A 23,870-nucleotide genomic window follows, 5' to 3' on the forward strand; every position below is an offset into this window, starting at 1 on the left:
CCTCATCCACATTTCCTCAGAGATCAATATAGCTGAGCACATCTTCTGCATACTTCCATAAGGAGACAAATATAAAACTTAGTTGCATCAAATGTATTTAGAAACCAGTTTTTAAATGGAAAAGAAGGGGAAAAAAATCTAAAAGAATACCAATACAATGTTAGAATTACATTATTTGAAACAAGGATGAATGGGATAGTGCAAAGGCAAAAGGATTTACTCAGCAACTTTCCAGAGGTGATAAACGATCTTTGTTAAAACGTGGTCGGCACAATGCATTTTACTAACATGTAAAGTGTTTCAGTTTTGTAATTTGAAAATGTCACAATGCTGAAATTCCTCAAATGGCTTTGCAGTAAGGGGAGGGAATATTAACACCTCGTACGGGATTTACTTTGCTAACCTCAGGCAAGTTCTAGCCTCCTGAAGAGCCATAGTTATTTGGCAGATTTGGGCTTTCAGTGGTTTGCAGTAAGCACAGCAGGATTTCTGCCAGTATCCTGCAAGGTGGTTTGGTGGAGGTTTAGGACTGGAACTTCTGCAACCTCAGTTTAAAAGCCCTTTTTGACCTTGGGCAAAATACTTTGTGGAGGGGGAACAGACCTCAAAACTACAAATAGATTTGGAGGCCCCAGATGCCATTCACCTCCCTGGAAATGTATCCTGTGTTTCCTTGGTCTCAGTTCTCCCCGCTGCGCACAGGGACTGTAGCCCATCCCTACCATACAAGGGTACTGTGAGCAAACTAATAATGTGTGTGATTTACTATAGTAGCACTGCAGATGTTGCTTTTTGTTTCTGTGCAGTCATGTACTTCCATATCTATGAAACGGTGTTAGTTTCCTTCTTTTCCTGCCCATATTTAATATACATCTTGGGCCTATGTTCATTGACTGGTTTCAAGGCCATCGTAATAGCCTTGATTTGCATTATCAAGCATCTTCACAGTCTTGCCATGCTCAGCCCCCACTGGAGAGCTTAAAAGGTGTCATCCGCAGGAACTATCTCCAGATAATTTCTGTCTTTACAAGCTAGGTTCATCTACTACATCCTCCATCACACACAGCTCAATTCTGTTTTGGCTAAGCAGAGAGTTTGGTATATACTGAAGTACGCAGGACAGCAAGAAAGCCTGGCCCACAGAGAGGTACCAAAACTATGCTATGGCATGTGTTTTGGTTTTCTCGTGAGTAAGCACATGAAGTTGAGCTGTTGAAAAAACCCTTGATCATTCTTCACAGCTTATCAAAATACTGTCAAAATTTCAGAGAATCTGCATTATTCTACGCAAAGCAAGCAACCAGCCCCCACCACACTTCTGTAGAAGTCCTAGCCAGCTTACATTTGTCTGAGAGAGGTGATTCTAGTTTTGAAGTTGCATTCTGGAGAGAGATGTCTAAATGTATCCTATGATTGGTTAGAAACAGTGCTTTTTAACTTAAAGCTATATTTTGAAACCATAACTCATATTGACTTCTATGGACTTAGTTGTGGTATAAGATATTACCCAGCATAGTAGAACCTGGGCCAGAATTACTAAGGACATGAGTTCACCTTGTCTACTGAGGCTGTTGCACATCCGTTCCTCCAAAGTCATGAGTATCTGTGCACGTACGGAGGAGTAGTGAGAACCTTAACTGTCCCTTTTTTTTGTCCAGTGGGCCAAGCAGGCCACCAGGAATGTATTGTTCTTCTACTGGACATGAGATGAGAGTAATGGGGTTATAAGGTCAAATGGGAGATACCAAACAACTGGGTGCCAACACTCTCATCACACTTGCTACAAGAGATCTGTGCAGTGCTAGCAGCATCCGATAGCTGAAAAGGGAGAAAGCCCAGAGTGGATGTTGCTTCAGGCTCCTCCTCCATTGGGTAATATTCCTCTCTCTGAACAACAAACTGAGCTACTGTACATGTGGACTGAATTAGTGCCTCTTGAAAAAAGGTGGATGAAAGAAAGCATTATGGTGGGATAAAAGGAGTCAGGAATTTATCAGGTAGAGGAGAAGGAAGCCTAGTGTCCCAAACAGTATGATGAGCTGCAGGCTCTACCACTAGATGAACTGTTCCATATTCATGCCCCTGAGAAAGAGTAGGTCACCTGGAAAACAAGGATTAATAAGGGAAATTATTTTTAAGACATAGTCCCCTGAAATTCACCTTAAGCTATTGCTCTGTAATGCTTAGTGCTATTGTGAAATTCTTCTGCTATCGGCCTCATAAGAGGCTCAAACTGTACCTCATATCACTAAAAGAGTCTTCTGAGCTATAATAATTCCTTGCTTAAGAATCTCCTACAGTAGTTACAAGCCCAAGCTGTGTGCTAATTAGAGAAACCCTTTAGGAATTAAATATTGTTTTAAGTAAGAAACAAGACCAGGAGCCATCTCTTGAAGCCACCTTCTAACCAGTGTGTTTGGTGGCATTGGGGTTTTCATGTTATTCTATATTTTCTGTATTCATAGCCACTAAATCGTAAATATTGACATTCTCATGTAATACAAAAGAAGTTACACAGAATCAAAATAGGAAAACACCTTAAGCCCCCAACCTTAAATCTCCACAGCCTCAGGTCACCCCCATCCCCCTGGCAATCCACACAACATTGCAGATCATACATGGAGTATGTTCTAGTTATGCGGTTATCAGTCTGGTTTCCTGAAAAGGGAAGGAAGACACCGTCTCAATAGAGCACCAAAGTAGGAACAAATAGCACCAAAACCATGCAGCAGTAGGCTCTCAAAATGCATTTCATTAAAATTTCATTCATATGATAAATTCACACTAGGACTAAAGAAGGCTTGGAGTTTCTCCATAGTGCTCGAGGGAAAGTTCATGAGCTCTTGTTGTCCATCAGCTGCCCTGACCTTTCTGTTTGTAATATGTAAATGGAAAGGAAATCATAGCAGGTTTGTTTCACATCTTGAATTTGAAACTACTAAGGGCAGGTATAAAATGAAAGTGGGAGTGCTTTATAGCCTCGGAAATAAATAAATTACTTGAAATAACAGGTGGAGGAACATGGATCTTTCAGAATGCAATGTGTCATTCTTCAAGCTACAAAATGTGTGGCCTCTTTATATTTATGGATGCCCTACCGTTTATGATAACGGAGTGATGAGTTAGAAGAGTAGAAGATTGTCCATTAACAGAAGAAAGTAATTTTTTAGCTATACTGCCTTTATCTTCATATCACAGTATGAAAATAACCAATAACATGATTTTTATTTATCAAAGTAAATGCATGGGCTTTTAAATATATTTCAGAAAGAAAAAAAAAATTATTTCCTATATCTTAGGAAGTGAGTTTCAGTAAAGCCAAAATGAATTTTTGGACCCATTTCTGCCCCTCTTCATGTTTTATTTTGATTTTTACAGGTTAAACGTGTCTTACTCCAGGGATAATCCTGTTCTAGACTGTAAATAACAGAGCGGAAACTGACTCCTTATCTTATTTGTACAACATCCAACACTACTGTAATAAAAATATTTAGTAATGGTAGCATGCATTCTCAGGAACACTCATGCAGTACAGGACTTTTCAATAAAGAGCAAAATATTAAATGTGAAACTTTTTAATCAACTTTGACTCGTCAAAGCAAAAACACTTCATGAAAAGTGAATATTGATTACATTCTCATTTACAGAAAATGTTTGAAACATTTTAGAACTGATAGCTATCACGTTTTTGCCATGGCTTTTCATTTCACAGTGTGTGAATTCATAGTTAAAGAGAGCTGAAAAAGAAAGAAAAAGTTTAAAAATAATTTAGAATTATCTACATGAAACTGTATCACCTGACCAATATTTTTGGAGGGATTGAGGGGTGTCAGTTCAAGAAATCACTCTTAATTTTTAACTTTTTCCTCACAGGTCAGGAGGGAGATGGTGTTTAAAATGTCATAATAAACAGATATATGATTTATTCCTAAGCTGCATATATGCAGTGTGAAGAACTGTAGCAAAATGAGGCCTCAGTTGAAGTGAGCACACAATATATTGATTTTTACGAAGAAATTTTTTGATTCTTTTCTTGCTTTTAGGGAAATGCACTGTTTAGCTTAGTTAAAAGGGAGAGAGGCAAACCAAGTCCTGGGTTGTCTTTAATGCGGCTTTCTGAAGATGGCTTTATAAAACCAGAAAGCAGAAAGCCATTTTAAAGTGATTTGCAAGAAGGGTATATACCTCTACAGAAAAACCTTCGTTTGGGTCATTTGGATTTCTCTCTTTTCCCTGGAAGCAGCTAGTCAAAACTGTCTGTATGCAACAGAAAGATAAAAATTTCAATTAGGTTGAGTGCTGTCATAAGCAGACTACATGAGAAGGCTTGAGATAATATGCATTACATATTGATGTCTATCAGCTCTGAGAACATAGCCATGTTTTATTCCATGCCCCTTTTGTAGGTTTGGCAGCAGTGGCACCCAATAAAGGCCTAATCATATTAATTTATGCCCCTATCAATTATGCATTCAGATTCCCCCGATAGCTTGTCAGTTTTTATTCACTATTTTCTGAAAAATACGCCTATTACAGTTACTAAGCAAATAGGAGGACTGTCAGAAACTGAGATTTAAAGAATATTACTTAAAAGGGGTGGGTTTCTTTAATTTATAAATCTTGTATTATATGTCATGCATTTGTTAGTTTTAAAAGAGGTGACAGTGCAGGGACAGATGTCACGTTAAGGACTTTCTGAAGACAAGGGGAGAAGTCTCCTTAAGAAAGCTCTGTGATTTATTCAACTTTTCTTGAAAGCAAAGTGTTCTGTGGTCTGTAGATGTAGTAAAAATGTATCAGCTTTGTTAGTTTAATATGAATTTGATTTTGTGTCTCTTAAATGATGTGTATCAATGAAGTACTTAATAAAAGTATTTTCAGCTTGTAAACTGGTCTGTTTTCTGGTATGGGAAACCATTTTATATGCAGTAATATATTGGTGTCTCAAACTGTGTTCTAGATTCAGTGCCCACCTTAGGGTCATCATAAGCAGGAAATAAGACAGATAAATAGACGTAGTGTGTGAAGTACACGAATTGCCCTGTTCAGTAACATCTACCAAGGAGCTGTGGAGTAGTCTGTACTAGCAACTTAAAAATTACGTGAGATAAGTCCAGCCTACCTTATTCATGTGTATTACACTGTTCGAATGTGCCTGCAAGAGTGCTTTGTTTAGGAGCAGAAGTGCTTTTTGGAGGCAAGCTGCCCACATTTCTCCACCTGCTGCATTTTGGTTCACATCGCTGGGTGGTCTCCAAGACGACAGACTGGACTTGGGACTAACCTGGGAGGTGCAAGCCACAGGACAGGGCAACATTTTCCAACCAGGAATGGGTGTTCAGAGCAGGATGATGGTAGAGCTGGTCTGGAGACAAGGCAGACTATTAGTCCCTTCCTGTCAAATCAGCAAAAAGGACTGAAGTTTACCCCCAAAAAGTTGGAGGTCATGTCCGGATCACAACCAACGCAAAGTTAGGCCACTGAACTTGTTTCGTTAGGTTTACTATAATACCAAAAGAATTATATCTAATGAAAAAAAATGATTGTGGCACTAATTGTTCCAATCCTCATTTCTTGATACTTGAAACCTGACTGCTGTTGTTTCACCCGTTCCCTGCCACTCACCACTGCCCAAGAGAAGTCTCTCTTTTTCCACCCTCTGGCTGCATCCCCCTCACTCCAAGAACATCCACTTTGGCTTCTCATCTTCCTCATTCCCTTCAAGCCTCTCCCTCCTACTTTTAGAACAGTTAACCTGATTTCACACCCTATTATACCACTATCTATGCTGCCAGGTTTCCCCTCACCCTTCTTTTAAGAGTGCGTTTTTTTTTCTCTCTAAGGCCCTAAGTGAGGAAAAATACTTTAGAGAAGGCAAAAAAAAAAAAAAAAAGGAAGGGGAATAAAATCTCAGAAGTGCTAATGCTGCTGTATTATCTTATCTGATATTCTGTGTGTTGGATTTGCATCTCTCTGGGTTAGCCCAGAAATGCATTCCTTCTGGTGTAAGTGTAGGGATTAAGGATTTATGGACATTGGTGGCAGGCCCAGAGCCTCCAGGCAGAGTTCTGGGGCCTCTCACTTCTGTCCTTGCTGCAAATGAGTTCAATGTAGTCAACATACGATGGGCTCTCTACCCAGCGACTTTACTGGGGCCCTTCTCTTTCACAGGTGTTTCCAACCCATCTCTTGCCATGCCAGCATGACTTCTCCCATGCTGGAAAGTTCAGCAGGATAAGCATCATCCTTTTTGTGTAATCCAGTCCTGGGGAGCCCTCAGAGCACCTCATGCTGTTTCGGAGAAGGCCATCTCCCCTTTCTGACAGGAGAGGAAGGTCAAAATGAAGAGGATCTTTTTTGACACTCATGTTTTCACATTATATAGGAAATAGAAACAAACCCTCAGGTCTTATCTTGGCAAAGTCCTCTCTAGCTTCAATACAGGTGGGTAACTGAGGCCTATGGATTTTGTTTTCTTCACCCACTCTTGAGCATGTGTTGCTTTTCAGCTCTGCCCAACCACTTAATTAATGAAGACTGAACTCTTGCCTATTAAACAAACTTGTTCTTCCTCCCCTACCAATTCATCCACCCCTGAAAAGTACTTTGGGTTTACAATGGGTTGTACCTTCCCTTTCCTCTGTCTCTTTGAAGATTTTGCTCTTTGTTCAGCGAAGTTCCCTGGTTCCAGGATGATGTATCACATTACCTAAATCATCCCAGTGTTTATTTTAGTCTGACGGTGTTAATGAGGCTTAGCTATGTTACAGCATTTAAAATCTTTGTAGTATCTTAAACACATTGTATCTTAAAATATCCCCTTCAGGTATGTAAGTATTACCCAAATCATATAAATGGAGAAGTAAAAACAAATGTTTAGGGATTTGCCTGAGGCCATGCAGTAAGTCAGTGTCAGAGCCAAGAGTCAAACCCACCTATTTGTGGTGAGTCAGCCCACGCTGGCATGATTTGGTGTGTTCCTACTATGGAAATCAGCCTATTCATTGCGTGTAGTACTCATTTCAATCATTTCATAAACTGGCTTTAGCAGTTGCCTTCCCTTTAATAACAAGTTTCCCAGAAATACTTTTGCTTACCTAGCTCCATATACTTCCCACACATCTACATAGGGAGTAGCATATGGAATCTGCAGCTTGCATAGTTGCTGTTTTTTCTTGTGTTTCGGGTTTTTTCTCCAAAAGGCCAGAAATTAAGTGGAAGTAGAGGGGGCTGTGTTCCTACAGTGCTGTGAAGTTTTCCTGTGCCTGTCTTTGAAATTAAAAAGTATCTGGACAACCGTTTACTTTGTGGGGTTGAATAGTAGTTCACGCTCCATAATTTTCTTTCCTCTACTTTTTAAGGATTCAATAAGACTCTTAGGGAACGAGGTGTGCATACGAAAGGGAGAGAAATACACAGGCAGCAAATATGTTTGAGAACATTTATACTGGGAGTAGGTAATCCTAAAAGTGATTAAATAGTAAAGTGACAAGACCTGGCCTGAACACCTAAAACTTTGATGATGTTTGGCAGGGAAAATTAGACCAATTAAAGGTTGCCTCTGGGAAGCTTTACCTTACATGACCAGAACTTCTACACCACATCTTGGTGCACTTGGCGCTTTTACAGGGATAATATTCATGTGAATATGAACGGGTTTGCCAGTATGTTAGTCATCTGCAGGATTTTAGTCTGTGCTTGATATGGATGTGTTTCTGTATCACCTTTTGTTTCCTGAGCAGAATCTTGTGGGTAATGTGCAGCTCGGCCCAACCCTCTGCTACTGTCTCAGTTCCCCTTTTGCAGTATTTTGAGGTATTAGTGGAGTGAAGGATCCTCTCTTCTACACTTGCTTTCTCAAACTTCCCCATTTAAAACTGAAGTGCCCGGGGGCTATCGGTTGGTGGTTACTAATGCTCTACACTAGCAGCTTGTTACACTAGATTTTTACACCTTAGTATATATGACTTTTAAGTGCTTTCCTTGACCAGCAGCCTGAGGATTATAAAGTAGCACTCACAAAAAAGAATAAAATTGGTATGTCTTTAAACTCCAGAGTCAGAGAAAAACACTACTGGATTGTACTGAAATATTTTTCCCTCTTCCTAAAAACCAGTATAAATCCAACGAGTAGCATAAAAGAACCTAGAAAGAATAGAAATGCAGTTAGATAATAAGTGAATGAATCTGTTTGGAAAATGAAGCTGATAATACTGTACTTGGGAGACAAAGACAAAACATAGCGCTCGGACGGGGAAAAAGAAACGCAGAGACCTCTTCAAACAGCCTCTCTTTACTGTGAGCAGTAGTCTGCAGGGAGGAATGGAGCTTATTTGAGAGGCATCTGAAGAACTGCATGGTGAGAAAGCAAAGCAATAGCACCTCTGCGTATGATTTTAGAGAGAGTTGAGACAGAGGGGTTTTTTTCCCATACGTCTCATCACCTAAACGGTTCAGGCATGAGGCATTGGTAAAATCAGAGATTTATCACTGATATGAGATACTGCAGTGATTGATCATTTTGACCTATTTTAAGCTCATACCTTAAGGAGAAAAGCACTTGGAGGGGTTTAGAGACTACAAACTTAAGGTTGGAAACACACTTCGTCTTTGTTTCTGGCTGATATGCACTTCCGCACATGCTGGCAGTCAGCTGTTTTTCCACAGGACTCTTGTTTTTAGGGGATCATATGAGTGCCTGACAGGCAGAGTCATCAATGTATTTTCAATTGATTACTTTTCTATTGCAAAACAGTGTTTTGTAAAAATGGAGATGCCGATGAAAAGATCCATTTCTATTCTACTTTCCATCCCTTTGAAAAATAAAAGCAATAATTAAAAAAAAGCCCGGGGGGGGGGGGGGCGGAGAATGGGAGTTCCTCTGCATAGGTTTGGTCTGACAAGAAAGAATACACACAGGCCGTGTTCTATTATTGTCTTAATTGTTAATTTTATACAGTTGTTTTAGAGGCCATCATTCCAAACCTGAATTACTCGAAGGAAATACTCATGATAACAATTCATAGAGAAAAAAATGAAAAGAACTGATTAGAAGGATGAAGAAAGTTAGTTGTTAGGAGAATCTGAAAAGTCTAAATATTTTCCAAAATATAAGTAATTAAAGAATACTTGGTAAGAATCTACAAGTATCTGAAAACTTGCATTCCCGAAGGTTTAAAAAATAACGCAGCTTGGTGTGAAGGTGAAAAAATTATGTTAAATTAGAGGAGCTCATAGAAGTCTAAATTTCCTGAAACCCAACCCAAAATTTGCTTGAACAGTGAGATTGTTTCAAATATGAAATCATTTCTAAAGGAACTGGAGAAACTATATGGATTTGCAGCACTTTTAAGAAAGGAAGTAGACTACCAGAATGAAGTATATTAAAGATGGTGAATGTACTATTCCTCATCTTTACACGTTGACCTTGTTTCTCTGTTCAGAAACCATATATAGAGTTGTTGAGCTGGTCAATAAACTAATCCAGCCATCAATAAAGCACACCTTCTTGTTTATTAATATGTGATTAAAAATGTATATGATAAAAAGATATTGACTGAGCAGAGTTTGGGTGACAAGAACAATTATAGCTTCAAGCCTAATCAGTACATGAGCTGTTTAACCCAGTGAAAGTCAATAGTCTATTTCTGAACAATTACATATTTTGTTTTAAATAAAGTATTTGGATTTTGCTAGTGCTCTCATTTTCTCTTCATGATTTAGATGTGTACACAGAAGCAGAAAGAAACAGCCACAAAATAAATCACCCAATATAATTCCACTTTATGGTCCTTGTATGATAAAGTTGTAAATATGCAGTGAATAGGATTTGGTTTAATTATAACTTGCTAGCCACAAATAAATTAAATTCAGAATAAGTATGTCTCTGATTTCAATTGTATTATTAGTTGCACAGGTCTTAATCATATTTCCTCAATGTCCTAATTTACTCATTCTTATATATTTCTGTTGTTGTTATCTTAAGCTAAAGTCATAATTTTACTGCATTCAAAGTGCTCCATCTTGATTTCATTAAAGCAGTTTCTTAAACCTAATAAGAAATTATAACCGAAAGCCACTTAATTCCTCCTTGAGTGATCCTTAGCTTTTACAAACTTTTGTCACTGCTCGATGCACCTTCACTCCAAAGCAACAATACTCCACAGAGCTCAATGTCTGATGAAAAGTCGATAGCAACACAGAAAAGTTTGAACTGGGTGCATCTTTAAACACCAAAATATTCCAGTAGAGTGGGTGTTGAGTAGAAACTGGGAGCCGGTGAATGGTCAGACATTCCTGAGCAAGAACACAAGGTCACTGGCTTGTCCGCACAATGTTAAAAATTAACTGTGGGCCCAAAGCAAGCGGCATCAAATGTCTGGGCTATCCACAAGCAGAACTTTTAGCGTTTTTAGCACTGGTTTGTTGTGTCAACATTCAAGATTCAATAAAATCAATGGTACTCCCCGAAGTGTTTGCAAGTGGTAAATCTTTGAGTGTGAGATCAGAAAGCTCCTTATCTATTCCATAAGTATAATGATCATCAAACAGTTATAGTGACTAGCATTTCCACAGATATTTTTCCTACCTGCTAATCATGTCGTCTTCTTAATTCTTTTGTGGAATAAAATGATAAAGACTTCAGAAACAAGACCTTTTGCATTAAAGCTAACATGATCTCATCATTTATTCTTCTCAAATGCATTTGTTTTAGATGAATGTAAAATTTACCTTGTTGTTTATTCCTGCTATAGAAAGTCGTTGTTTAATAAGGAAGAACAAATGAACTGAAAGAGAAACCTGCCATTGTGCTCACACAGCCTTGAAAGTTTTGGCTTCTTTGAAATGGATGTTGACACTATAAACACTCTTTTCTGAGTGCCTTGATATTAATACATCAGTTCTGATCCAACAGTAAGTAAAAGTCAATCGGCTTTTCCTCTGACTGAAGCAAGAGTCACTGTTTGACTCTTAGAAATCAGAGTAAGTCCTCCAGGAGGTAATTTCCACTTGATTACAGTGTAGTTCCAACATTTTTTCTGGATATGTCTGATTCTGGCTAGTGCAGGAGGTGGCACACTGGTGTAAGTGGGCCAACGGTATGATCCAGCATGGTATCTCCTGGTCAACAAGAAAAGTTTTCATTTGGGCAGGGGAAAATGTTCTGATGTCTTGTGAAAGAATGCTCACAGGGTCAGCTTTGGTTTATTTTGCATGGTGATGTCTGAAGCATAGAGAACGCTTGCCCAGCAATTGAATGGTTCCCATTCAAAAAAAATTCCTCTTCAAACAGATGGTACAGTCAGTTCCTCAGGAGTGCGTGTGAGGATGCAGCAGCTGTGAGTAAAGGGATTGCCCCAAAAGACAAGTCAGGTCATCTAAGATAAGAGTCTTGCCCCAAATTGCCTTCAGAAGAAGACAACTCTGTAGCTACATAGTGAAGCTTAGGGAAGTCAGCCCTAGCAGCCTGACCACTTGCAGAGCTTACAGGTCATAACATCTCTGCAGGAGGAGCCAAGTACAGTAGGAAAGGTCTGAATCTCTTTTTATCTATGGCACTGATACGTCTAAGCAATTCCCAATAGATTCTAATCTGAAGAAAGAGCTGGGTTTGATATCCATCTGTTTCAAGATAAATCAGAGTTTCTAAACCAAGGGTGGGGAAGGTATAAACACGCAGGCAAGAAAAATTATTCCTGAAGAGTGGATCCATTGCACTTTCAGATTAATAGGTGTAGCTCTCCCACCACAACAGCATACTGCCAAACAGTAAAAAAGAGACTCTGGGAGGTCAATTTATTAGGCTAAAAATCTATTTTTCCAAGTTTAAACTTCCCCATCTGCTTATCTTCAAACAGACTCTGAATACCACATTGCTGATAATACGCTTTGTTCCAGCCCATTACTTGATTCAGTCACATGCTTAAAAATATTAGTACATTTAAGAATGTTAGTACATTTATGACTCTAATTAAATATGTATACTGTAGATCTTTATTCTTCCACTAAATAAAACAGGAGTTTAATTCATTTTAGATGTAATTTTTTTGCAACGCTCTTCTTCAGCTTTTTAAATTAAAACTCTAGCATTAACTCTACAATGCTCAGTATTTAGGAAAATTTCACCTGTATTTTGATGAAGCAAATATCCAAGGTGTGATGATTTATTAGGAACATGTATTAAAATAAATGTGTAGTTACTCAAAAAATACATATTTTTCAGGTGTAGAGAACAGTAATAAAAATGATTAAAATAGGATAGTGTTGAGAATTTGTATGATGGCTGGGAATTTCTATTTTTATTCATCTCAACATCCTTACTTAGCAGTGTGTTTGATCTTCAGCATCAGCCCCCTCCATGCAATTCTACACCCTTTACCTTCTTCATCATCACTGCTCATTTTGTCCATGCAGAAGATGGAGGCTTGCTGAGCTTTCTACACACTGTTGTCCTCACCCATATATTCTATACAGGACAGAACATCAGTATGTCTGTTGCGATGAAAGCATGTAGTGCCTGCTTTTACATTCAACAATGAGAGTTCAAATATACAGAATTTTCACTTTAATTGTTGTCAAAACATTTTCTCATGGATACTTAGTTTAAAAACTATTTTGTTTTTTGAAGGGAGAGCTAAACTAATCTGAGTCACAAATTATAGCTGCCAGATCTCAAGCACTTACCACTTCTCTGCTAAGTGTCAGAACTACGCCTGTGTATGCTCCTCGTTCACACAAATGTGGAGTAACCCTGAAAAAAAAAACAAAACTGGGAAATAAAAAACCACCCCATGAAAGTAGTTTAAACACTGTAGCTCTTCTTGACAAGTTGAACTCAGTGAGAGACAGGCGCTCATCTGCCTTTAGGGAGGCTGACTCTTGCCCGTGCAAAATTAGTCTGGGTGTCTAACTTCTGTTTACGCTTTTGCAAACCTTCCCCAGGAGTGAACTACTGAGGCCACACAGCCTGTCCAGAATATCATCATCATCTTAAATTTACTTCCCCAGACAACTCTGCCTTTCACCTTCTATCTGTTAGTGATATGGGTGAGTGAGCGGGGAGTTTTTGAACAACAAGTGTGACAAAGATGGACCAGCCGCTGCTAGTAGGAAGAGGCATCCTCATACCCAGAAAATTAGAATAAACTCTTATTTGACTCTTCTCTCTCAACTTACGCAGGAGTGTCCAAGTCAGTTATATTATCAGGGTTATTTATGAATAAAACTTTTTCCTTTGAACATGTACCTATGAAATATTGCAATGCTATTGCAATGAGTGTTAAGCTTATACGCAAATGGTTTACTGTGACCCCTACTGTTGTTTTGGAGCCTTCTGAGATACGTAGAGATACAGTCAGATTACTGTACATCAAAGTAGGTACATACTTCTATATAGTGATCTATTCATTCATGATTGAGATATAGTCACCTCAGGGGTGGGATGATACAGGATTATCATCACAAGCAGTAGTAAAGCTTTATTGACATGAATACTAGATCTTTGACTTGGTCAGATACACTGAGAAAAGGGTTTGGTTTTTTTCCTGTTTTATTATTGGCCATGGTGAGAGGAATCTAGCTCTGCAAAGAGGATGATAATGTAGGGTACATAAGTACAGCAGTGAATATACTGTTTTCTGTCAACATGACTTTTGTACTACATCTTGAAATTGTTTGGTTTGGTTTTATTAATGTTGCTCAATGGAGATGTAGATGTCACAGCTAAAACTTTTGTCTCCGATACAAAAACATTTGCTGTTTTCTGGGTCAAAATCAATTCCTACGCAGCCAGATGGCCACCCTTGCCTTCCATAATTGAGATTGTATTAGTTGTTCTGTCTTGTGTATTGGTAGAAAAATGATGGACTTGGAAGCATACATTGCTTTGTTACTAAATCCAAGTGTAGCAATGGGAAAAAGACAGAGGCTCTGTTCTCTAGCAGCTCAGTTCTGTTATGCTTGGTTTTGAAATAAGCTGTCTCTTTTATGCACTGGGTACTTCACATATTTGTGGTCTCTAGACAGTATTAAGCAATTTACTCTATAACGTTTCAATCGAGCCTGTGGTTTGTTAGAGAAGCAGAGAGTTAGGCTGTGGTGGTAAAAGCGATGCTGAAGAGGTCCTTGCTCAGAGGAAATGGCACTTTATGTGTTACGAGTTACTACTCAAAGTAATGGTGACTGATGATTGCATCAGGACTCCTGAAGCTATCTTTACACTCTGCTCTTGTACGGTCTCTGTGTTACTAAAAACTGGATCAGTTTTCTCTTTTTACATTTGCATTTATTTATCCCATTTGTTCAAGTTATTACAGGTACAATTTTACAATGCCACCCTGGTTATTTCTGGGCATAAAAACTGGTGCTGAACTGCAGGTTTATTCTGAATGAGGATCTGCCGTGAAGCAAAGTAGGAGTAGCAAATTATTGTCTCACTTACTGTCTTGGATCAGTGGATGAATTTTAATCCATGGCTAAGCAGACAGTTAATTTGGTTGTTTCAGTGAGTGTGGAGACCGCTTGACTCCAGGCCAAGGATCCTCCGACTGAGGTCAGGACCACATGCCTGGTGATGGCATTTCCTATCTCTATGATTAAAAGGGAGAGCGATTCTGGAGCTTGTCTGTGTTGTAACACAGAAAACAGAATTTTAAATGTTTAAGAGTTGTTTTTTTTCCTGTCACTTGTTCAAATCCAGCCCCATGTAGAGCAATCTGGGTTGTTAATGTTAAATCCACCCACCTGAAATAATTTGAAGGTTTTAACCCAGTTTCCAATGGCTAAGTGCCAGTGTTACCAAATAAACAAGCAATTAAAATATGTGCTAATTGAGAGAAAAAGTCAGAGGGTACTTGGACTTGCCAGTTCAGTCATCGTTTTGCTATTATGCTTAACTTTGGTAGGACAGAAGTGTTACCTGTGTTGTACCTGATCAGCCCATGAGCTTAAATACTGCTTAAAAGCTATCAACCTGCTACCTTTCATAAGCACTCAGCTCCCTAAAAATAAAAAACGTCTGTTAAAATAAGTGAGATATCACTAATACCCCTAAACTTGCAGTGGGGCTGAATGAAATGAAAAATCAAGGAATGAAAATCAATAAGGAATGAAAAATCAAAGAACCGATGCAAAAACCTGTATTTTAATGGAAATTAAAAAGAACAGCAATAAATTAGGTAGGCGATAAATCTTGTGTAGCCATATAATATTTTACGCATACACAGACACACACACTCTCAAATCAAAAGAGCATTACAGACTCTATAAACATTTAAAGCCAGTAGGAAGCAGTAGGAAGTGAGAGAATGAAAGCTAATCACACCACTCAGTACCAATCCCCTGTGCAGATGCTTTATCACACAGCTTTTAATTACACCATCACGTACTTGGAAATGACCAAGAATTTTCCAGGAAAAACTCTTTTCCTCAAAATTCAGACTAGATAATAGAAAAATGTTAGTACTGAAGCAACTGGGAGGACTTTAAAAAACAATGGGAAAGAGACTGTGCGGTAGCCAAAAGGCAAGTTGCTGTGGTGTACGCCTGAAATGGAAGTGTCCCAGATACCGAGTGCTTTCACTGGCAGAGACACGCACTTTGGTCTCTTCTGGGGCAGCACCTTATTTCCATGTTCTCTGATACCCTGGGCTTGTTCCTCTCCTCCTTCTTCCTCTCCTTCCCCCCTTTTCATGAGTAACTTTACAAAGCCTTTGTTTCAGCCGTTCTTAGCGCAGTGGTGTATGAATGCAATTTGACAGGGCAGTGGGACTTTTCTGCTTGACCTTCACGAGCACCCCTTTGGCATTCAGAGTAGTACGTGGGCAAAGCTTTCTTCAGGAGTTAATTTCCACTGTTAAGCTTACTTATATGGGACTCACTCTGTAGGTATTATTTGGGGAACACAACTTAAATTATAATGTGAATCAAACGTTGTTGTTTTTCTCCTGTTCCTCTCCCCATCACGCAATAGTATCTGGGTGCTTAGCAAACATCTTTTACAACCTGAAATTGAAGCAATGAGATCATCCTATCCTTTTTAATAAATCTGTATTACAAACAAATGAGATTAAAGTAAAAAAATGCCTGCTAATTTTGGGTATCAGATTAGAGATACTGAATACTTCATTTTTCAACCCATTTGGCATTCTGCATCACTTGGCATAGTCAATGCACAGTCCCATGGATTTTGTCTGAGGTAGTGAGTGATTCACTTCAGCCTACCAGGCCCCAAAATTTCAAGATGAGCCCTCATAATATGAAAACGTTAGTTAATCGTTACCTCTTGAGGCAACTTTCCCCACATTGTAGAAGCTCTGAGGTGAAAGGGGAATGGAAGCAAACTCAGCAGGCAAAATTCAGCTATTGCCTTGCCACAAAGCCCTGCTTTCTCTTCTTGTAATTCTCTACCTCATACATGAACCATACCCAATTCTGTGACAAATTAGACAGGAATCTAGTGAATAAAACTACAAAGTTCTGATCTGTCCCCAGAGGAAGCGTACCTTGCAGGGCTTCATTTCTGCTTCAGGAAATTTGTGGAATAAACTCTGTGTGGTTGTGTATCATAATGTATGGAGACGGAATCGAGGTCCTCTGAAACCCTCAGGTTAGTCATTTCTTTAACATCCCAGTGCCTGATGTTGCTGCTAGTGTTGAATATATAACACGTTTCCTTAGCTTGCTGGCAACACACACACAAAAAAAAAAAAAATAAAAAATGTTTTGGATCAGCTCTGAAATAATTCTTTTGAAGGTCATTTAATTTTTTTTTAGCATTAGAAAGCAGATTCTATTCCAAATAAAAAGCAATGATAATGCAGCTGAGCTGCATCAGTTAAAAATACTGAAATAAACCACTTTGACTTTCCGAATTTCTACCATGTTTCAAATGAAATTCAGCCCAGCTACTCTGGACATCCTGCAATTACACATCCTTGCTCTTGGCTGACAACGTTAGTCGGTTTTGCTGTCCTTGCCCTCCTACCTCCCCTCCAGGCTCCCCAACCGAACAGTTTCTCTCTGCTTTCTCTGCGCAACCTCTGTGTCTCCTTACCTAATCAGTCCCAAGCTCCTGCCTCCAAACACCAGTCCCAGTTTTTCTCTCTGGACTGCTTGGCTGCTTCTATCGCCTGCTCTGTCACAGGCTGGATTTTTTTTTTTCTCCCTGTCGTATTCATGCAGAGACCTTTCTTCTTGACACAACCTTCAAATCGTTCAGAGCTTAGAAGAGATAGGATTCCTACCTCTCAGATCCCGCGCCAAAGCTCGGGCTCATGGGGAAAATTTGGAGGTGGGGATTAAAGGGGAAATCTGGCCTCACCACTGTATCCTTAAGCTTCTGTTTGCAGCGAGGGCCAATCTTTAGTGATTCCTTTTTCCTGCTAGAATAAAAGAAACCATTACTGAGAGTGTGTTCAGGACAAAATCTCTAATATTTACAAGTTAGCCACATTTGGATAAATTTTCAGACAGAGAGGGAAAGGCACATTTTAAATAAAAAAAGGTCACATTTTGAGTCTGTGCTCAAAGCCTGAGGGCAGCAGAGCATTTCAAAGGAAAAAGTTTCCATTTTTTTAGTATGAGCAAAACTGTTTATTTTTCCATAACCTTGTTCTTGGAAATGGACAAATTGTTTTGGCAGGTATTTTCAAAATAATCTGCCCGGTACAGACAGTCAGCGTATCGGTTTTCAGGCTAAGTGATGATGTTTTTTCTAAAGCTACATGCAACAGAAAATATGGTCTCTGCTGAGAAACGTTTGCCAACCCCAACACAAGGAATGGCAGCGCGTCCACCTTAGAATATTGTCACAGATTATGTCCTCTGGGGAGTTCTGATTTTTTTCAGACATCAACATGGAAAGGCAATAGAGTCAGTGGCTATTGCTTTCCTATTTTAGAGGCAGAGAAACTAAAATAGGAGGAAAGGAGAAAAAAAATCAGGGATAGAACCAAAAAATCCTGATCTGATTCTTAGTCCCCCATTTTTGCACCCGTTGCTGCTGCCTCTGTGGGGTGTTATTTGTGCGATGGTCCTTTGGTCTGGAGTATTGCTGGTATTCTTTATGCTACACAGACCCTCATGTCAGAGATAGCTTCTCTCTTGTATTTTCTAACTCTCTGTGATTGAAAGTTTGGGGGGGCTATAAGAGAGAACACAGCGGGTGCAAGAGAGATCTGCAAATAATAGTTTAATTCAGCTGAGAACAAGCAGCCTCCCACATTCAGCCCTGCAGCTTGCATGAGTACGTCTGCACAGTATTAAAAAAAATGCACATATTTCTGAGAGGGCTGATGGAACTCGGGGACAAGGCCCTGAGGAAAAGGGAGGTGTGAGGGGGAGAGCTGTGGTAGGGCTCCTCCGAGATGGAGCAGCTCGCTGGTGTCACCAGTTGGGCGACGGCCGCTGCCTTTGCTGCAGCTCCAAGTAGGCTGGCGGGGGTGAACCCCTGCAAAGGCACAAGGTGGAGACGCCAAAGGCCTGAGGTAGACAAGCTGCATAAAAAAAGTTCATGCCACTGTCTGGCTCACTTAGGAGAGTAAGAAACACAGTTAAGTGTTAACAGTAAGTGACGAGATAGCCCCACGCAGACCAAGAACCTCTGCTAAAAACCACCCCAGCAGCAATAACAAATTCCTTAGTTTAAACTGTGGCCCTCTTCAGAGGGAAAAAAAAAAAAGAAAGAAAGAATTGCCAAATCAAACTGCTGACTCCTTTTTTCTTATCAAAACACCACAGCATACATCTTAACAACCCCAAGTAAATCAAATGCGGGACCAGCTGGAACTGGCCAGTTCTTGACCCTCCCTTGATATCAGGTGTGCGCCGCACTTCTCTGGCAGATTAATTTATGATCTCAAGTAACTGAGAGCCCCTAAAACTTTCAGTACTGCTGTTAGGATGAGGCTGAAGGTTTTCTTTGGAAAGCATCGCTGCTAGAAAAGGTTGGAGGTCTTCCCAATTGACAGAGATACTCCCCTACCAATGTCAGTGACTTTGTTCCCTCTGTATGTCTTATTTTTATGGGATGAAATTCGGAGATGTGGCCAAAGCCTGGATGTGTGCATCTGAGCGGCTGTCAGTCCTCTTTTGCATGTGGAGCTTCCTCTTTGGGGGGATTTGGAAGTGTTTGTAGAATTGCATTCCTAAAGAAACTTTTCAGCTCAAAAAAAAAAAAAAAAAATAAAAAGGGGGACTGCCCAGGGGAGTGTGAGCAGAGCACACAGAATCGAGAGCAGCTCACAGGCGGCTCTACCTCCTGCATGCGGTCGGCAGCGGCTCCGAAGAGAGCGTGCCTGTGTGCGTGATCAATATAATCTATTGTGAAAGAATGCCTCCGTGTTTCTGTGGGGGAAAGAGATTTAGAAAGAAGCTCTTTAATTATTACCTGTGGAGAAGTTAAAGAATAACTTGGTAGTAACATACTCCAGTCCCTGTGTTGGGGCGGGGGCAGGAGGGCAAGTCAGGCATTTACCCTGCCTGAAGTCTGTACTGCAAAAAAATTAAATTAATGAAAAAAAAATTAATTAAAGGGGGGGGGGGGGGACACACGACTCCCCCACTGGTGTTTATTACACACCTCCCGAAGAGCCCAAATCTTCCACCTTTCTGCCATGGCCGCCTTCTCCGGCCACCCCCGCCCGCCCGCCCGCCCCCCCGGGGCCGCCGCCGACCGCGCAGCCCCGCGCATCTTGCGCAGGGCTGCGCAGTGGGCGGCGGCGCCGACGGGGGCGGGCGGGAGCTTAACCCCAGCGCTACTTGAGCAACTCTAGCCCCTGTCGGGCCATCGCCTCTCCCTAAAAAAAAGGGGGGGGGGGGGGCTGGGGCTTCCAGGGTCACGCCGATCCGGCAATGTATCTATAGGTATAACTTTTTTTTTTTTTTTGTGGGAGTTTGCTGCTTCGGCAGGTCAACGTGTTAATTAAAAATTGGTCCAGATCGGTCGCTTGCAGTCCCAGATGCGCGATTAACACATAAGGAAATTATTTTTTTTTAAGACATCGGAATGTAAAAACTCCGTAGAAAGCCCATTTCCTCCTTACTATTAACTACCAGTCGCGCAGAGAAAATCATTAGAGATATAATTAAATACGTGTCTATTTTTGAAGAGTGTCCTGCAAAATAGCCCCAAAATATTATGTAGCAATTTGATCTTTTTTTCCTTTGGCACTACAGGTGCTAGCTATGTTGTCCCTTCATTTCCCACACCATGTATATTAAACAGGGAGAGAACATTGCTCCGTTGTCGGTGGTGACCCCAGACTTCGCTGGAATATTTTGCTCCTCGGTGTAAAATTGCGCAGTGGGTCTCTCTCTAAAATTCGCCAGATTGGTTTTTATAATTACCTCGTGGTCTAAACTTTTTCGCATCCCCTTTCTTAAAGGAAGAAAAAAAAAAAAAAAGGAAAATGAAAGGAAAAAAGAAAGAAACCGAGTTAGCTGTCACCGTATTCACGTTTCTGTTTGTCTCAAGCCCAAGCTTTCAGTGACTCTGCCCGGATCGGGTCCTATGTTTCCGTAGTCGCCCTGCTGAGGCGGGCGTTTGCCCCTGCCTGCCCGCCCGCCCGCGCTGCCTGCAGCTCAGCCTGGCAGCGGCTCCTTGCAGGCCTCGGGGCGGCGGTTTGCTGCCGTGCCCCCCGCCCCGGCCGCTCCCGCCCCGGGCTCTGACCCTCGCTGGGCCGTACCGCGCTCCCCCTGCCGCATCGCACCGGGGAGCTTGTCCTTCACACGCTGGGGCGTCATTTGTCAGATTTCAATGGAGAACTAAATAACTCCTAATGTTATTTATCGCAGGGAAAAAAAAAAAAAAAAAGGCAAAGCAAACAGACTGCGTCGGGCCGCCGTCCCCCCTCCTTTCACCCCCAAGATTTTATTCTTTTCTCCGGAATATTTTCTCCGCGTCCAGTAAAGGACAATTCCCCCTGTGGCTTTGTGGCTTTTTTGACGAGGCTGGCCCCCTCCGTCCCTCCGGAGGAGCCCCGCGGAGGGCGCGCAGCCCCCGCCGCCGCCCGCCCGGAGCCGAGCCGCTCCCGGCCCCCGCGGGCGGCCGGCCCGGCGGAAAGGGCTGGGATTTCAGCCCAGCCCGGGTCTCGTTGTTACCAGCAGCGTGTGGGTTGTTTTTTTTTTTCTCCTTTGTAGGATACAGAAGGTGAATAATGAAATCCCTTCGCTAATAGTTTATGAGCCATGAGATTGGAAACGTATATGGACAGAGCAGCGCGCCGGGCTAAAAACCACGTTGCGAGGGGCTGGGAGCCTGGGAGCCCGGCGGAGGAAAGGCTTCAGCCTCCGGGGCGCAGGGAGGCGAGGGGCTGCCGGGGCTGGGGCCGCCTGCGGCTGCTCCTGGCAGCGGGAGCCTTCGCCGGGGCTGGGGCTGCGCCTGTGGCCGCTGCGCGTCCGCGCCCTGGCGTCCCCGCCGGCCGAGCCATAGGACGGGGAGCGATGAACCCCGCGGGCCCCTGCCCGCGTCGCCCCTGCCCGCGCCGCCCCTACCCGCGTCGCCCCTGCCCGCGCCCCGCGGGCGCTGCCTGACGCCGCACAAAGGCGGCGCCTCCCGCGTGGGGCCGGGCCGCGGGGCGAGCGGGGGGCGACCCGTGGGGCCAGCGCGGCGGCACCCGCGGGCGCGGCGCCGCAGTCGGCTTCGGCAAACGCGCTGGAAGCCGCCGCCCTCGGCGTTTTCTGCGTTAGGTCACGTCTGCGTGGACGGGGCAGAAGCAGGCGGCAGCGCGGCCGCTGCCCACTCCCCACCCCCACGCCCCCGGCTCGGGTCTCCGCCGCACTCCCGCCTTTGCAGGAGCGGGCATTTCACAGAAAGTCCGTGCCACGGGGTGTCCGAGGGCATCGCTACCTCCCTGCCGTAAAAACAAAACGCTCATCAACTCCGCTCAGTGTATGCCATCGAGAAAAGTCGCCACGGCGCGAACTGGCACCATCTGTCCTGCCATTCTGGGAGACACAGATATATTTCTTTAGACAGGTCAGCAGTTCCTCCCCGGCCAGCCCTGTCAGGTACCTGTCAGGGGAGAAAACCTCTTCATAGCTGCCGCGGGAGGGTTCTTATCAGCGGCAGCTCCTCTGCTGACAGGGACCCAGCCTTCAGCTTCCCGCAAATCAATGACCTCCGGGGACAGGTAACTGTCGTTATGAGGGAAGGCCAAACATGCCGACACCGCTCACCCCACTAACAAAAAGCGGGGAGGGGAGGGCAGAGGGGAGCCGGCCCCGAGCAGCCCGAGGGGCGCTTTCCCGGGGCTGCCCGAGGAAGGCCGGGCTGGGCGCTGGAGCCGGTGCCCCCGCGCCCGGCCGAGCCGTCGGACCGGCCCCGCCGCCGCTTCCCTCCCGCGGGGCAGCGAGGGGGGCCGCTGCCTACCCCCAAAGGGCCGGGCCGGGCGCTGCCCTGGAGGCGGGGGGAGGGGCACTTGGCCCGGCTGTGTCCCCCCCCAAAAAAAAGCGTCGGTGCCCGGGCTGGGCGCTCTCAAGGCCGAGGCTCCCGCGACGCCCACGCGTGCCCAGCCACGGGCCCGGCGCCCACGCGTGCCCGGGGCCCCGCTGCGGCGGGCGGGGAGAGGAGCGCGGGGCGGCGTGTGCCGGCCGCCGGCGTGGGGCCGCTCCGCGGGAGCACGGAGACCCCACGGCCAAGTGTTCCTCGGGGCTTTGTCCCGAGTGGGTCCATCGCTCCGTGGCTGACCCAACGCCCCAGGCAAACGCTTCATCCCTACCAAGGTACCCCCCTCCCCCCGCCAGTAATTCCGAGCTGTTTTCTTTCTATTCCCCACTCGCTTTCAAAGTGAGGGCACATTCAGGAGAGCCTACCTGCCCGCCTCATTCACTTCCACCCGATATCGCGTGGACACCCCCCCCCCAAAAAAAAAACCCACCAACCCCCCCGCAAACGCACCGTATTTCCAACTTGGAGTTAAAGTCGGTGCTAATCCGGGTCAGTTCCTGCCCCTGGCTGGGAAGGCAGGGAGGGAGGATGTAACGTATAGGTTGGGGGGGTGGGAGGGAAAGAAAAACATGCCCCCAAATAAACAAACAAACAAAAATCTCGCGCACAATCACAATAAAGTGGAATTCCTTTCTACACACCCACAACTTTAGCTCTGTCGGCTGCCTGGGGGGTTTTAATCTTGCAAAGAGAAAGGGGGGCTCCCTGCGCAAAATTACGCCTTCTCCTCTCATTTGTTAGCTGATTCCATCAAAAAGTTCGCTATTTATAGGCTACACACACGAACCTGGAGTAATACAAACCCTCCCGTGTTGTTCCCCTCGCAAAGTGGCCGGTCCTGAAGCGTCTGATCGGGTTTGTGCGTGCGGGCGTGAGCGAGAGAGAGAGACACGGCCAGCTCTGCCGTCAAAAAGGGGAAAGAAGATCTCAAGCTGAGAGACTTATTAATTGCTCAGAGCTGCTCTGCCACCAGCCATGTGAGTACCTAACAACGATCACCTTTTGCACAGATGGTCAGCGAGCAGGCACAGACACTTTCTGTCCTTTTCTTCCTCCCTCCCCTTTACTTTTTTTTTTTTTTTAAATTCTCCTCCTGGCTCTCTCCTTCCCACCCACCTTTTTTCTTTTTTTTTTTTTTTTTTTTTTTCCTTTTTAGTTTGAGTTTGCACGGCTTATTCCTCCCGAAGAGGAGGAATGAAACGTGGGCGAGCGCGGGGGAGAAAATGTGCCGGAGAAGAGGAAGGAAGGAAGGAAGGAGTGGTGGAGGGAGAGGAGGAGGAGGGTTTGTTAAGCGATCGCCTTGTCCCCTGAGTCCGAGCCGGCTGGGAATTAGTAGCAGGGAGATAACGGAGGCTGTATCCCTCCCTCTTCCTCCGCTTTTCTTCTCCGGGAGCGCTCAGACCCCCCTGACAATTATTACCCT

The 23,870-nt window shown here is 43.3% G+C and overlaps 1 protein-coding gene and 1 long non-coding RNA gene across 11 annotated transcripts in view; one reads left to right on the forward strand and one right to left on the reverse strand.

Moving 5' to 3' along the window:
• Positions 1–1,969: 1,969 nt before the first annotated feature.
• Positions 1,970–23,371, reverse strand: LOC148053212 (uncharacterized). Of its 8 annotated transcripts, XR_015708095.1 has the most exons (7): positions 23,235–23,351; positions 19,388–19,491; positions 17,054–17,381; positions 16,503–16,681; positions 12,685–12,751; positions 5,123–5,365; positions 1,970–2,101 (listed from the first exon to the last, which is right to left on the reverse strand). It is a non-coding gene; the product is annotated as an uncharacterized LOC148053212 (long non-coding RNA). The 8 variants fall into 8 exon arrangements; XR_015708094.1 differs by lacking the exon at positions 1,970–2,101 and having other exon boundaries at positions 3,723–5,365; XR_015708090.1 differs by lacking the exons at positions 1,970–2,101; positions 5,123–5,365 and adding an exon at positions 9,019–11,337 and having other exon boundaries at positions 19,388–19,486; positions 23,235–23,371.
• Positions 23,266–23,870, forward strand: part of ESRRG (estrogen related receptor gamma) — a 408,303-nt gene continuing 407,698 nt past the window's right edge. For 2 of the 3 annotated variants that reach the window (XM_087774087.1, XM_087774092.1), the window contains exon 1: positions 23,266–23,424. In XM_087774087.1, coding sequence (XP_087630213.1) covers positions 23,423–23,424 — 2 coding nt within the window. In that variant the 5' untranslated portion in view covers positions 23,266–23,422. The remainder of the gene's footprint in view (positions 23,425–23,870) is intronic. The other variant, XM_087774107.1, reaches the window with a different exon arrangement.

The sequence above is a fragment of the Nipponia nippon genome, unplaced genomic scaffold (genome assembly GCF_047370975.1).
Source record: "Nipponia nippon isolate SJK-2023a ecotype South Korea unplaced genomic scaffold, ASM4737097v1 scaffold_4, whole genome shotgun sequence".
Taxonomy (NCBI): Eukaryota; Metazoa; Chordata; class Aves; order Pelecaniformes; family Threskiornithidae; genus Nipponia; species Nipponia nippon.